At 49.7% G+C, this 15,309-nt stretch overlaps 2 protein-coding genes across 2 annotated transcripts; both read right to left on the minus strand.

The window, feature by feature from the left end:
- Window positions 1–2,707: 2,707 nt before the first annotated feature.
- Window positions 2,708–4,460, minus strand: LOC113844773 (olfactory receptor 52K2-like). Its single transcript, XM_038180311.2, has one exon. It carries the CDS (start codon window positions 3,918–3,920, stop codon window positions 2,814–2,816), a length of 1,107 nt encoding a protein of 368 aa, XP_038036239.1. The 5' UTR covers window positions 3,921–4,460; the 3' UTR covers window positions 2,708–2,813.
- An 8,495-nt stretch (window positions 4,461–12,955) lies between these two features.
- On the minus strand, window positions 12,956–14,232 carry LOC101796047 (olfactory receptor 52I2-like). The gene has a single exon (XM_005022565.5). The coding sequence runs from the start codon at window positions 13,983–13,985 to the stop codon at window positions 13,038–13,040; it is 948 nt and encodes a 315-aa protein (XP_005022622.3). The 5' UTR covers window positions 13,986–14,232; the 3' UTR covers window positions 12,956–13,037.
- Window positions 14,233–15,309: the final 1,077 nt, after the last annotated feature.

The raw sequence follows: 15,309 nt of genomic DNA on the forward strand, positions 1-15,309 counted from the left end.
CCGAAGGTTGTTAATTTGGCTGGGATTAAAGCATGCATTGATTTTGAGAGACAGGCAGGCGCAGCTCTGTGTTTTGCCATGGTGCTGGAGCACTTTGCAGCAGCCTGGGCACTGCCTGTGAGCTGTGGCCAAGCCGTCCCGAGGTCCTGCACATGGCCCTGAGCAGGCCGCATGGCCGGGGCTGGGTGTTGCTGAATCCCAGAATCCCAGAACCATCTGGGTTGGAAGAGCCCTCCAAGATCACCCAGCCCAACCTCTGACCTAACCCTAACCAGTCCTCCACTAACCCATGTCACTGAGCTCTACATCTAAACATCTTGTAAAGACCTCCAGGGATGGTGACTCCACCACTTCCCTGGGCAGCCCATCCCAATGCCTCACAACCTTTTTGGTAAAGAAGTTCTTCCTAACATCCAAATATTCCCAATATCCACTGCCCTTTGCAGGGGCTCCTTGTCACCCCCTGCCACCCGTCTCCAAACAGCCCTGCTGGGGCACCTGCCCCCGCCCAGCAGCCACAGGGTTAAGCTGTTGTTTGCTTTGGACATTTCACCCGAAGGAGAAATTAAAAGTTATCAAGTGAGATATGGCTAATAGCTGCTGGAAGTGTCCTGAGGCTAATTACTGCTGCAGTGCACCTACCGGCTGCCGCTTGTGGCTGCTGCTAACAGGGCTCACCCTGCCAGCTGGGCAGGTAAACACGGGAAGGGGCCCCTTTGTTTGGGGTCCCTGCAACTGGGGGAGCTGGCAAACAAGCGAGGGAGAAATCACAGCCCAGGAGCAGCTCATGGGCTGAGCACCAGCAGAGGGGACACCCCGAGCCCTGCTGCTGCAGCCCCAGGAAGGCACCTGCTTCGTTTGCAAGCAGGGCTCTTGTCAGCCTCTGCATGGTGCTGGGGAAAATGCAACCCAGGGGAGAAATGCCCCAATTTCCCTGTGTCCAGTGCCCCCAGCTGGGGCTTGTACCATCAGTGCTGCCTTATCACTGATTTTCTAGCTGCAGCGGGGTCAGAGCACTTCACAAAGTTCAATTGTCCAGTCCTTGCCAATGCACCGCTCTGCTGCCCTGCAGCAGGGTCAGCACGATGCTTGCCTGGAGTCCCCCAGCGGCGGGTTGCTTCTTTCCAAGAGATCTGTTCGTGTTCTAAGCACTTCTCATGGCAGATATTTCTTCTGTTGCCTCACCTCAATGCTCATAGCCAGGACATAGCCTGAATGTTCGTAGCCATTTTCCCTGTGCATGCGGTGCTGGTGAGGCTGCACCTTGAGCACCGTGTTCAGTTTTGGGCCCCTCACTGCAGGAAGGACGTTGAGTTTCTTGAATGTGTTTAGAGAAAAGCAACGAAGCTGCTGAAGGGATTGGGAAACAAGTCGTGAGGAGGGCCTGGGGGAAATGGGGCTGTTCAGTCAGAAGAGGAGGCCGAGGGAAGACCCTCATCTCTCCCCGTAACCACCTTAAAGGAGGCTGCAGCGAGGAGGTGCTGGTTTCTTCTCAGGTGACAAGTGATGGGACACGAGGCAATGGCCCCAGGTCGCACCAGAGGAGGTTTGAACTGATCATCAGGGAGAATTTCTTCATGGAGAGCATGGTCAGGCACTGGGACGGGCTGTCCCCTGTCCTCGGAGGTATTTAGGGTACGTGTGGATGTGGCGCTGAGGGACATGGTTTGGTGATGGGATGGTCAGACTCAGTGATCTTGAATGTATTTTCCAACCTAAACAAGTCTCTGATCTTAAAATTAATATCAAATGTTTCCATCTGATTCATGTCAGCAGGACTCCTCTGGTTTGTCAGTTTAGAGGGAGATTTGGATGATCTCAAAAGAGAGGAAGGAAGGAAGCAAAGATGGATGGATGCATCACATTTTACAGGAACCGTTTTCTCTTCCTTATTTCTGACTCGACCACCCTCTCCAAACCAGGTGATAAATCTCCAATCACTCTTTGCAGAATTAACGAAGTAATGCTATTTCGTGTGATTGTTCTTGGCACCTGTGGCTACAGGATATGTCAGGAATAGGAAACAGTTTTTACTTTAGATCTCTGAGTGATTTCTGAGCTCAGCAAACACATCAGCAACTACTTCTATGCAGAGCACAACCTCTTGGGTTCCTCCTTTCCAGCTGATTCCTGCAGCGCTGGTGCTCGGGTCGGCTCCGTGCTCCTTGCACTGGCAGCAGGGCTTACACCACTTCACCCTGCCACGCTGCACTGCATTGGGGTGCGTGTGGTCCCCACCATGACAATACAGCAGGGGTGCAGAGAGGCATGGGAGGTGACAACTGAGGCTGCTGCAGTGGATGTGTACATGCAGCTATTGATTAAAGCAGCCTCCCCTTCCCAGGGAGCCTGGAGCTGCACCATTTCTTAGATGCCTCAGTCTGACTCCTGATCAGAAGCGGAGCACAGATGTCTCTTGCACGGAGAGGTGGATAAGACACAGGGTGAGCCATTGCCACCCCTTGTAGGCAAGGAGGGGGTCCAGGCACCCTCCTATGCCCCCCACAAGGGACACAAGGCACTGTGCACAGCGGTGTCACCTCGCTGCTGCTTGCAGGACACAGCTGTCCTCGCTGGTTGATGCACCCTGCCCTGGGGGACACCTCAGGGTCCCCATGTACCGCAGTGGCCGAAGTGCTGCTGCTGTCCAAGTGATACCATGATATCACATTTCCAGGTGATATCTTGGAAAACACGAGTGCATTGGCCAAGGAGACAGTTGTGCAGCATCCATCAGGACCGAGCCATCGGTTTGACACCAATAAACTTTTGTCATGTCAGTGGTAGGCCTTTGGTCTAGGTTCCCTTTCCAGTTACTGGAGAAAGATGGGCATTTCTGGGGCATTCATTGCCCTAACATCACAGGCATTCATTGCACCTAGCATCACACCTGGTCTAGGGTAAGATAAATTATTTTCTGGGGAGTGCCTTGCTCTCTGAGCATCTCGCCTGCCTTTGTAAGCATGTGAGAACATGAGTCCTGCCAACTTCTCCAGCAATCTGAAAATCCCTCTCCGGATCTGCTTCACCTTTAAGCCATAAATGAATGGGTTGAGCATGGGAGGGACTGTCAAATAGAAATCAGCCACCAGGACTTGGACGTGAGGTGCCAAGCCAAAAGAGAACATCTGCAGGTACATGGAGAGGAGGCCACCTATGTAAAACAGGAGGATGATGCAAATGTGGGACCCGCAGGTGCTGAGGGCCTTGAGACGTGCCTCTTGGGATGGCAGCCTCAACACAGACCTGAGGATCATGCCGTAGGATAAAGTGATGAAGACAGAGTCTGTCCCAACCAACAGCGTTGCCACGATGATGCTGTAGAGGTCACTGACGGAGGGGTCAGCACAGGCCAACTTCACCACGGCCATGTGCTCGCAGTAGGAGTGAGGGATGACTCGGGATTTGCAGTAGGACAAGCTGGTGAGGAGGCACATTAAAGGTGTCATGACAGCAGCTCCCCTGGCCAGAGACAGCAGTCCTATCTGGGTGGTCCTTGAGCTCGTTAGGATGGTGGAGTACCTCAGGGGGTTGCAGATGGCTATGTACCGGTCAAAGGACATTGCCAGGAGCACCCCTGACTCCACCGCGGTGGACGTGTGGATGAAGAACATCTGGATGAAGCAGGCCTCAAAAACAATCTCCCTTGAACCCAACCAGAATACACCCAGCAGTTTGGGAACTACAGCCGTTGAGAAGATGAGGTCAATGACAGCCAACATGGAAATAAAATAGTACATAGGCTCATGGAGACTTTTGTCCAGCCTCACAGCAAGAAGGATCGTGATATTTCCCAGCAGGGTCATGACGTACATAAAGCAGAAGGGGATGGAAAACCATATGTGGAGATCTTCCAGGCCAGGGATGCCCGTCAGGAGAAAAGGCAAAGAATTGGCATTGGTTTGGTTGGGGCTGGACATGGCACAGGTGGAACAAGTCAAATATTGGTTCCTGACTTTAGTTCCCTGCAACACAGTGACAGAAAGGTTGGGATTTTGCTGACATCTGGTTGGTCGTAAAGCTGTGCACACTGCAGTTTTCAGGCATCGTGCAATATAAGGAAAAACTTTCAGCACCTGTAACCCACAGTCAGGCTTTAAACTTGCTGTGGGCAGTGCTTTCCAGAGGACTCATCACCGGAGAGTCCAAGCTGTCCTATTGCTCATGTGGGGCCACCTTCCCTTCTGATTCCCCCCCAGCCACTCTGTGTAACCTCTGGCTTTTGCAGCAAGTGTGTCTGTCCAAAGGCTGGCACTGTTCTGCCTTCCTGTGCTTGACCACAGAGCCCTTTGTGGCAGAGTATTTTCACTGAAGGTGTGCACTTGCCACGACCAAGGAGTTATTCCTGATAAACTAAAGCCCCAGAGCACTGAGAGTTTCTTGTCTCCAGCCATGTGTTCCACAACCTGCCTTATGAGAGAGTTTTTATCCACACATCTACATGATATCAACTTGCTATTTTTTTTAATATATATAACCTCCTCTATTTCTGTTTTATGAATCCAAAATTGCGCTAGCCCTTTGGGTCTCAGTGATACCTATAAGTGTGCTGTCAGCTGCTTTCCAGAGCCTCTGTTTTCTAGGATCCAGTGCCCCCCTGTGAAAACCTGCCTGCTCTCCTCACCCTGGTATTCAGTTTATTTCAGGCAGTTCCTTTCAGTGATTACATCCACCAATCTCTCTGGACTGCTCTGCAGGACTTGTCTTTCCCCAGCACTATTTGAGACACAACTTGTACTGATTTTAGGACTACTGAGGAAAGTGGCACAGAATAAATTCCAGCCTAGAGCCAGCCCTTGTGGAGTCCCTGCAGAAACACCCGGTTTGTGGTGGGCAGCTCCTCTCGGGAAAGCAGGAGGAGGTGCAGTCTGTACTGTGCACACACACCTATGTGCACATTGGTTAACCAAACTTGCCATCTCATCAGAAAATTAAATCAAGTTTTTTTGACAAGAGCTATCTCCTGTGAAGCCACATTGATTGCAATTAATTTAATTTGATTCCAATCATGTAAATCTGTATTGACCAAATCTCCTATTAGCATCTTGGGCAGTCTGCTGGGCATTGACGTCAGGCTAAGCAATCTGCAGTTAATCACATTATCTTACTGTCTCGCTAAAGTAATGGCCTGAGGAAGCGTGTCTGCAGTCACCGCAGCATGCCAGGACTAATAAAAGTTTGGCAGAGCAGTCCAGAGACCTCCTTGGCCAACGCACAGACACCTTTTCCCTTGTGCCATTTACCCAGGACCGCTGTGTTTGCTTTCTGTTCTTGACAGAAGCTGTTTAACACGCTTCTCATTTATTAATTAAGTAAATTGCATTAAAAATAAATAAATAAATCTCTGATTGCCTCTCTGATTGCCTGTCTCTTGGGTAGGCATAGACCTCTCCCCTTCACGCAGAGGGGTAGTTGTCTTAATTTGCTTTTATCTGATTTCTGTACTTAATAGCTTCTAATTGCATGAGATCCTGACCAGCTCTCACATACCACTTTTTGCTGTAGCTGCAGCTTCACGTGCCCCATTCACCTTCCTAACCAAAGCCACCCCTTGCTGCAGGCATGTACAGGTGCAGGCTTGGCCATCAGCTGGACTTGTTCAAAGCACCTCTCAATGCTTTGTCCGGTTTCTTTGTCTAATTTCGCTCTGCCTTTAAGTTTCTTCAGCTTTGAGAAACCAGAACTTTATGAAAAATCAGTACTGCAGGCTGAAATACATCGACATCAACACCACCAGCTCCTAGGCACCACTGACCTTTTCCCTGTAGTTTAGTTCCTTTTTATCACAGTGAAGTCCCTCGTGCTGTTAATGACTGCTGGACGCAGAACTCTTTGGCTGAGAAATGGGCCCTGTGCTTTCCTCTGATGTTTTATGTCTGCCTATCACATCTTCCAGACTGAGCTCCCCCCATCCCATCTCTAACTCCTTTCCTTCTCATCACAGACACCTCCAGGGCAGTGGAGAACTGCCGTGCAGGTTTATGGAGCATAAAGCATGCTCCAGAAATACCTTCCTATGGAAATGAAGCCACGTTATTACTCCTAGCTGGAGCACAAAGGTGAGTGCTGCCTGGTCTGGCTGCTAGCACAGGGTTTAGGACACCCCTTCACATCCAAGGCAAGTTTCCAGCTCTGGAGCAGCTGCTGGCGGGGTCCATGCCCTGACCCATGTGTGTGTAGCTGGCCCTGGAATTTTTGCCCCTTCTCCACAAATTGCACCCCAGTCGCAGGGAACTTCCCCAAGTAAAGGTTTGTTCCCCAGTCCCTGCCTGCCTCTGAACTCAAGCTGCCCTCCCTTCAGGCTAGCCAGAGAACCAGCCTGTCCTGCACCCTGCTTCAAGCCTCGAGTGACCTGAGTCAGGTGGGGATCCTGGGCCAGGGGGCTGCCTGCCCCCTTCGGCATCGCCAGCCCACCCCGAGCAATCTTCACCGCATCTGACAGAACCCAGATTATTTTACCAAATCCTGTCCATCTGCAAGGGCCCCAGCTGTGTGCCCATGGCTTGCAAGTCAGATATCTCTTATTGTATGCAAGCAATTAAGAATATTGCCCATGGCTGAACATGTAGTTTGTTTTACAGAAAATATGCATTTAGCTAATTTATGATTGGTTTATATAAACAGAAACAAACTGTCTTTTTTTTTTTTTTTCCCTTCATTTTTTTTCAGTGAACAAATTCTGGTTTTAGTTAAAAAGCTTGATGCTTATTAGCTTACTCTTTTTTAAACTGAGGGCTTATTTTTAGCTAAAAAAAAAAAAAAAAAAAAAAAAAAAAAAAAAAAAAAATCAGAATTCTGCAGTGTCCAGTTTCTGTTTTCATTTAATAAGAGACTTAAATTTTGAACAACTGATATTTTAAAGAAAGTTTCCAGCAATTGCCTTTTTCCTAGCTGACTCAGCTTGTGAACATCCACAGGCTGACTGCTCTCCCCCAGTTCTTGGGCACCTGCAGCATCCTCCTGTGCCCTGAACCCGACACAGCCCACCCCGGGTCAGTCCTCAGCCACATCCACCCACCTCATGCTCTGCTTGCAGGCTCACGCCGAGGAAAGGAGGCCTCCACGCGTGAGGGCAGAGCAGAAGGGATGTGCATAAATCACCCCAGCATTCTGCAGGGAGATGCCTCCTGGATTGAGAGTCCCAAGAGCACGAGGCCTCTGCAGACAAATTCTGTAATAACCTCTGCAAAGGGGCTGGGCAGTAACAGCCTTAGTCTCAAGTCAATTCTTTCCCATCTAATTTATTTTTCAAATGGCAGGTGCTAGGAGAGGATGAAGTGAGGCAGGAATAGGCTGCACGAGTTGTCTCCAGCAGAACAACAAATCTGTGTTTCTGCCTGGAGCACAAGCAAGTGCAGTTTCATTTCTGGCTGCTGCTGGACGAGTGGCTGGAAGCATCTCCTGCCTCTCCCCAGGGACAGAGCATCCACAGCTTCTCTGGGCAACCCGTGCCAGTGCCACCCTCTGAGCGAACTTCTTCCAGACATCTAATCTAACTCTCCCCTCTTTTACTTTAAAATCATTCCCCCTTTTCCTTTCATTATCTGATTGAGCAAAAAGTTGGTCTCCATCTTTCTAGTAAGTCCCTTTTAAGATTGAAAAGACACAATGAGGTCACTCCAGAGCCTTCTCTTCTTTAGGCTGAGCAGCCCCAGCCCTCTCAGCCTTTCCTCTTGATCATCTTCATGGCCCTCCTCTGGACCTACTCTAACAGCCCCACATCCTCCTTGAGCTGGGGGCCCCAGGCCTGGACACAATACTCCTGGTGGGACTTCACAAGGGCAGAGCAGAGGGGCACAATCCCCTCCCTCCCTTGCTGCCACCCCTCTGGTGCAGCCCAGGACACAGTTGCCCTTCTGGGCTGCAAGTGCACACTGCTGTCTTGTATTGAGCTTTTTGTCCCCCAGAACCCCCAAGTCCTTCTCTGCAGGGCTGCTCTCAGTGAGTTCTTCTCCCACTCTGTGCTCGTGTCTGGGATTGCCCCAGCCCGGGTGCAGCACCCTGCACTTGGCCTTGTTGAACTTCATAGGTTCACGTGGGTCCAATTCTCCAGCCTGTCCAGGTCCCTTTGGATGGCATCCCTTCCTTCTGTCATATCATCTGCACCGCTTAGCTTGGTGTCATCTGCAAATTTGCTGAGGGTGCACTTGATCCCCCTATGTCATTGATAAAGATATTAAACAACACTAGTTCAAAGACAGACCCCTGCAGTACACCACTTGTCACTGGCCTCTACTTGGACGTAGAGCCATTGACCACCACTCTCTGTGTGTGGCCTTCAAGCCAACTCCTTATCCACTGAATTTTCCACCCATCAAACCAGCTCTCTCCAATTTGTAGACCAGGATGTCATGTGTGACCATGTCAAAGACCTTGCAGAAGTCCAGGTAGATGGCATCGGTCGGTCTTCCATTGTCAACTGATTCTGTCACTCCATTGTAGAAGACCACCAGGTCGGTCAGTCATGATTTGCCCTTGGTGAAGCCACGCTGGATGTCTCACATCACCTCTTTGTCTTGCATGTGCCTTGTCATTGCTTCCAGGAGGATCTGTTCCATGATCTTGCCAGGCACAGAGGTGAAGCTCACCAATCTGCAGTTTCCTGGATTCTCCTTCCTACCCTTTTTAAAAATGGGAGTGATGTTTCCCTTTTCCCAGTCACCAGGGATTTTGCCTGACTGACAGAACTTTCCGAATATGATGGAGAGAGGTTTGGCAACTACTTCAGCCTTCAGGACCCTGGGATGTTTATCATCAGGCCCCATAGACTTGTACGTGTTTATTTTCATCAGGTGGTCTTGAACCTGCTCTTCACCTACAGTGCATGGGACTTTGCTCCCCCAGTCTCCATCTACAGAATCAGGGGCACAAAAGACTTGGGAAGTCTGACTGGCAGTGAAGACTGAGCCAAAGAAGCAAAGAAGTTGTTGAGTACTTCAGCCTTCTCCATGTCTGTCGTTACCAGTTCACCCTTCTCATTCATCAGAGGGACTACACTCTCCTTGGCCTCTCTTTTCTGAGCAATGTACCTAAAGAATCCCCTCCTGTTATTCTTTGCATCCTTTGCCAAGGTCAGTTCCATCCACACCTTGGAAATTCAGGCTAGCAGAAATATTCTGACAACTGATTTTTTCAAGCTGTCAGGAAAAAGTGCAGCAGAAAATCAGAGAACCACCACAAAGACAGGAAAAAATATTTCTGACATGGGGAATAACATGCTTGAACCAGTTTTGATTTTGAATGTGCATCACTGACTTTAACTTAAAAATCATGTAGAAATGAGATTAAACAGAACATTTTGTGTGGGATTCATCTGACCAAACACAGGTGGCAGATGTAGACATGGGGTCAGTCTATGGCTGGAGCTAGTCCTCCACATTGACTTCAGGGGCCTAAAGATGAGCAGTGTGTGCTTTTCTTCTGAGTCCTTGCTTTACTGGAGCCACCTTTCTCCAGCTTCACCCCTCTGCTTCTCCACCCTCAGCCCCAGGTGGGGTCATGGCTGCTGGCTCTGATGAAACTCCCCCCTCTTTGCAGACCACCATGAGCAACTGATACCACAAGCATCTCTGACACAGACATTCATCTCCGCTCCATATCTCTACTTCATCACCCCGCGCGCCGAAAAAACCCCCATTTCCTCTTTATTTCCCCCAAAAATCCGCTCCCCGCAGGTGGTTTTTTTCCCATTTGTCGTGGTTCCGCTCGAGTGGGCAGCTGAGCTCCACCACAGCCGCTCTCTCACTCCCCCTCCTCAAAGAGGAATGGGGAGAAAATATGTGAAAGGGGCTCAAGGATTGAGATAAGGACGAGAAAATCACGCAATAATTAGTGTAACGGGCAAACCAGACTCAGCATAAGAAGACAGATAGTAAGATTTATTGCTCATTACTAACAAGCTAGAGAAGTGAGAAACAAAGGAAAGAAACCAAAAGCACCTCCCCCCCATCCACCCTCTTCCACCTCCTCCCCCCGAGCGGCGCAGGGGAACGGGGGAATGGGGGTTATGGTCAGTCTACAGCACTTCTTCTCTGCCGCTCCTTCTCGGTCACTCTCGTCCCCTGTGCTGTGGGGTCCCACCCACGGGATACAGTCCTTGATGAACTGATCCGGCGTGGGCTTCCCACAGGCAGCAGCTCTTCCAGAACTGCTCCAGATATGGGTCTGTACCACGGGGTCCATCCCTCAGGAGAAAACTGCTCCAACCTGGCTCCCCCACGGGCAGCAGCTCCTGCCAGATCACCTGCTCCTGCGTGGTCTCCTCTCCACGGGCTACAGGTCCGGCCCGGAATCTGCTCCGGCAGGGGTCTTCCACAGGCGGCAGCCTCCGTCGGTGCAGGGCCACCTGCTCCACCGTGGTCTCCTCCACGGGCTGCAGCGTGAAACCCTGCTCCACCGTGGTACTCCATGGGCTGCAGGGGGACATCCTGCTTCACCATGGTCCTCACCACAGGCCGCAGGGGACTTCTGCTCCGGCACCTGGAGCACCTCTCCCCCTCCTTCTACACTGACCATGGCACCTGCAAGGCTGTTTCTCACTCCCTTGACTCTCCCGGCTGCTGTGTGGCGCAGCAGTTTTTTCTCTGTCTTAAATATGCTCTCACAGAGGCGCAAAACAACATCGCTTATTGGCTCAGATCTGGAAAACAATGGGGCCCTTCCCAAACATGGGGCGGCTTCTAGATCTTTCTCACAGAAACCACCCCTATGGCCCCCTGCTACCAAAGCCTTGCCACGTAAACCCACTACAACACATCTTAAACATCCTAATGGGAACTCTCACTTATCCCTGCCAAAACCTCCTTGGCAAAGACTCACCAGACTGCTGCTTTTTTTTTTTTCCCAAAAGTTGGCTGTTTGTAGTTTAAGTGTTCCTGAATCTCAGGAGGCTCCAGCCAGAGCCCAGGAGTAACGTCTTTGCTCCATTATTGGAATGTCTGATGGTAAGGTATCATGGTGGTTTTACCCTGCTGGTCAGCTGAGCTCCACCACGGCTGCTCTCTCACTCCTCCTTCTCAAAGGGAAGTGTGTGGGGGAAACGATGAAGGGTGCTCAAGGATTGACATATGAACAAGGAGATCACTCCTCTCCACGGGCTGCAGCTGCGGCCCGGGGCCTGCTCCTGCGGGGTCTCTCCATGGGCCGCAGCCTCCTCCAGGCCACATCCACCTGCTCCACCGGGGGCTCCTCCACCCATGGGGGGGCTGCAGCGTGGAGATCTGCTCTGTGTGGGACCCATGGGTGCAGGGGGACAGCCTGCTCCACCAGGGGCCTCTCCACAGGCCGCAGGGGAACTTGTGCTCTGGTTCATGGAGCACCTCCTCCCTCCTGCTGCACTGACCTTCTCACAGAGGCCACCCCTGCAGCCCCCCCCTACCAAAACCTTGCCACATAAACTCTATATGGGTATAGGGATAAATGTTGTTAGTGTCGGTACTTTGGTAGTTGCTGTTGACACGTAGCTTCAGGTTCTCTGAGAGTGCAGGTCTCCCAGGGAACTTCTAGTACCAATTCAAATAATGCCTGCAGAGTTATCTCCTCATCCCAGCTCAGAGCTGGACTTCCATCTGCTGATCCTAATGTGTAAAGCCTCAGAATGACTCCTTGTGCCTGCAGGTTCCAGATAAAACCTGCTGCTGCTGGGGGACCTGACCCACCAGCGTCATTGCTGGCTGCATCCTAGCTTCCAGTTCAAGAGGTCTTCTGCACCCTGGGGAACCTCAACACAGTCAGGTGCTGTGACACCTGGTTGGGGTCTGGATCCTGCTTGGACATAGCTTGCTTGCTCATAGAGGTCTCAGAGAAGTCTAAGAAGCAGGTGGTCTACCTGCAGTAGTTAGTAGCTAGGCTCGGGACACTCAGATCTATGTCATGCTGTCCTTCAGGCCTCTGAGACATGATAGATTTAGCTATTCACCGGCTTGTGGACGTTACAGCACGCAGACACTGAAGTAGTAAGTACCCCCAAGCAGAGTCAGTGTTTATTTTCACCACTAGAAGATATGGACAGCTAGAAAAAGTAATAAATACCACAGTGAATCTCCCTGCTTTGGTTTCCTTACCCAGCTGGTGTGATCTTTAGGAAGAATTTCTTTACTTTAGGAAGAATTTCTTTACTGAAAGGGTTGTTAGACATTGGAACAGGCTGCCCAGGGAGGTGGTTGAGTCACCATCCCTGGAAGTCTTCAAAAGACGTTTAGATGTAGAACTTAGGGATATGGTTTAGTGGGGACTGTTAGTGTTAGGTCAGAGGTTGGACTCGATGATCTTGAGGTCTCTTCCAACCTAGAGATTCTGTGATCTGCTGGACTGACAGAATGCTTTGAAGAGTTCAGGATTTTTCTCTTTGCCATATGCTTATAGAATTTCCTCCAGACCACAGGCGTCTCCCTTCCCCAGCTGTTTCCAGAACTCTGCAAATAGCTGGTGAATGATCACTTTTAAGCTTAGAGTGACTCAATGATAAGCTTTCCTAGGTGATCAAATTATTCATCAAATACTGAGCTGCCATCATCATCCAGAAACCTGGACAAGCTGGCCTGTGCTCAGCAAGGGAAAACCTTTTGTACAAGAGAGGCACAGAGGGGAGATCCTCTGTGGCTAGAGCACCTGCAAAGTGTGACAGTCACCTACTGCTAGCCCAATAGTCCAGAAGGGACTAAAAAAGACACCATAGATGAAAATTCCACATTTCAAGTAGAATCTGTTTATTGACACAAGTATACATGGATTTGTAAGCTGTTGCTTTAAATTATCATAGGGACATTCATGGCATTGGGAACAGCTCAAAACTCAAAGGTGGCTGCTTGCCACTCTATCAGCTGGTAAAAAGGAAGGGGAAATGAGATCCCGATATTTGCTTAAGATCCCAGTCCCAAATACCTCTTGTCACAGAGTACAGTCTCATGCAGCCGCTAATGCCAGCAAGTCCTCTCCCATCCTCTCATTGCTTCTGTTCACTGTGTTCATTCACTGGGAATAAAATTGGTGCCGTCTTCACATTGATGAACACACCTGGAAAATCACTGACTACTGTGTCAGGCATGAACCTTCCTGGAAAATAACATTCTGAGCACTGCCTGATGGATCTGCTTGGTCCTCATGCTGTAAATGATGGGGTTCAGCATGGCAGGGAGGATGAGGTAGAGATCGGCTAGCAGAACTTGTGCTCGCACAGATATACTGCTGCCAAACTGCTGTGCGTATATGGAGACGATCCCAGGGATGTAATACAGCATCATCACACAGATATGACATCCGCAGGTGCGGAAGGCCTTCCAGCATGATTTCTTCCCCAGGACAACTTTAAGGATCATCCCATAAGACACAGCAATGAATGCCATGTCCATCCCTACTATAAGAGAGGACATAGACACACAGTAAAATCTAATAGGTCTGGGGTCTGCACATGCAAGCTTCACCACGGCCATGTGCTCACAATACGAATGGGGAACCACAAGGGAACGGCAATAGGGGAGCTTTGTCACCATCCCTGCCAATGGCACTATGAAAAGGAGAGCTCTCACCATGATAGCCAGGCCTATTTGGGCAATTGTTTGGTGATTCAAGATCCTTTGGTACCTGAGAGGGTGACAAATTGCAATGTAGCGGTCAAAAGCCATGGCCAGGAGCACTCCAGACTCCTCTGATGTTGCGGAGTGAACAAGGAACATCTGGACAAAACAGGCCACGTAACCAATCTCAGTAGAATTCAGCCAGAATATGCTCAGCATCTTTGGGATGATGGATGTCACCATCACCACATCGATGACTGCCAGCATGCCCAAGAAGCAATGAATGGGGTCACGCAGGGACTTGTCCAGCCCAATGACAAGCAAAACTACACCATTTCCTACCAAAGCGATGACATATGCTGAGCAGAAAAGGATGCCCAGGCAGATGGGAAAAGCTTCCAGGGTGGGGACACCCACAAGGATGAAAGAGGAGGAGCTGCCGTTGGGGTAGTTGAAGGGATCAGAAGCCATGCAGGAGAATCTTGCTTTTGTGCTTAAAAAAATGAAAAAGACACCTTTTTAGGATCACTGAGATGTCCAGAACTAAGGTTGAGAAGCTGAGTACAATGCATCAATGCATGTGCCAAATCAGGAACCCAATTTTACAACATGTGAGATGCGACCTCCACAGCATCCCCCCGGGTGGGGGGAACGGGGCAGAAATGCTGGCTAAATGGGGCTGCTGTGACTTGCAGGTTACTTCAGACAAGTTCATGTTTCAAATTTTATGACCAGGGCTGAAAAGGAATCTTTTACAGTCCATTGTTTGTGAAAGACTTGTTTCTTTGGTGGCTGCTCACCACCACTCAGTTGAAATCTGGAAATAAGCTGTTACTTCCCTCAGGCAGTGCTTTCGCCTGAGCAGTCAGCTTTCCTGCTATGGGCTCAACACAGAATGTTGCTCCAAATTTTTAAGGCAAAAAATAGTCTGAAGAAGTGCTCTGGAACATTAAGAAAGACCATGAAAATGTCTTTTCATAGAATCATAGAATCACAGAATCATAGCATAATAGAATCACAGAATCACAGAATCATAGAATAATAGAATCATAGAAACATAAAAACATGGAATCATAGCATAGCAGAATCACAGAATCATAGAAACAGAAACATAGAATCACAGAATGGGCTGGGATGGAAGGGACCTCAAAGATCATGCAGTTCCACCCCCCCTGCCATAGGCAGGGATGGCAGGGATGCCTATGGCAGGGATGTCACCCACCACATCAGGTTGCCCAGGGCCCCATCCAGCCTGGCCTTGAACACCTCCAGGGATGGGGCATCCACAGCTTCTCTGGGCAACCTGTGCCAGCCCCTCACCACCCTCTGAGTGAAAAATTTATTTCTAAACTCTAATCTAAATCTGCCCTCTTTCAGTTTAAAAGCATTCCCCCTTGTCCTATCATTATCTACCTGAATACAGAGTCCTTCTCCATCCTATTAGACCTCTTTAAGTATTTAAAAGCTTCAGTTAGATCACCCCGGAGCCTTTTCTTCTGTAAGCTGAACAGCCTCAGCTCTCTCAGCCTGTCTTCGTAGGAGAGGTGCTCCAGCCCCTTGATCATCTTTGTGGCCCTTTTGCTGCTTTGTCTTCATTTTTTCGTTCACCCACGAATGAAGCCTGCAAAACTATTTTTTATTCTGGCAGGAGAAGCTTGAAGGTAATACAAACCCTCCAGAGAAAAATTCTGGAGACGAGAAGAGTCTGAGAACTGTGGGTAGGATCATTAATTTAATGTTAGACACAGTCTGCATGGAAGCTGTGAGAAGCAGAAGCTAGACAAATTCAGAATAG

The sequence above is a fragment of the Anas platyrhynchos genome, chromosome 1, assembly GCF_047663525.1.
Source record: "Anas platyrhynchos isolate ZD024472 breed Pekin duck chromosome 1, IASCAAS_PekinDuck_T2T, whole genome shotgun sequence".
Taxonomy (NCBI): domain Eukaryota; kingdom Metazoa; phylum Chordata; class Aves; order Anseriformes; family Anatidae; genus Anas; species Anas platyrhynchos.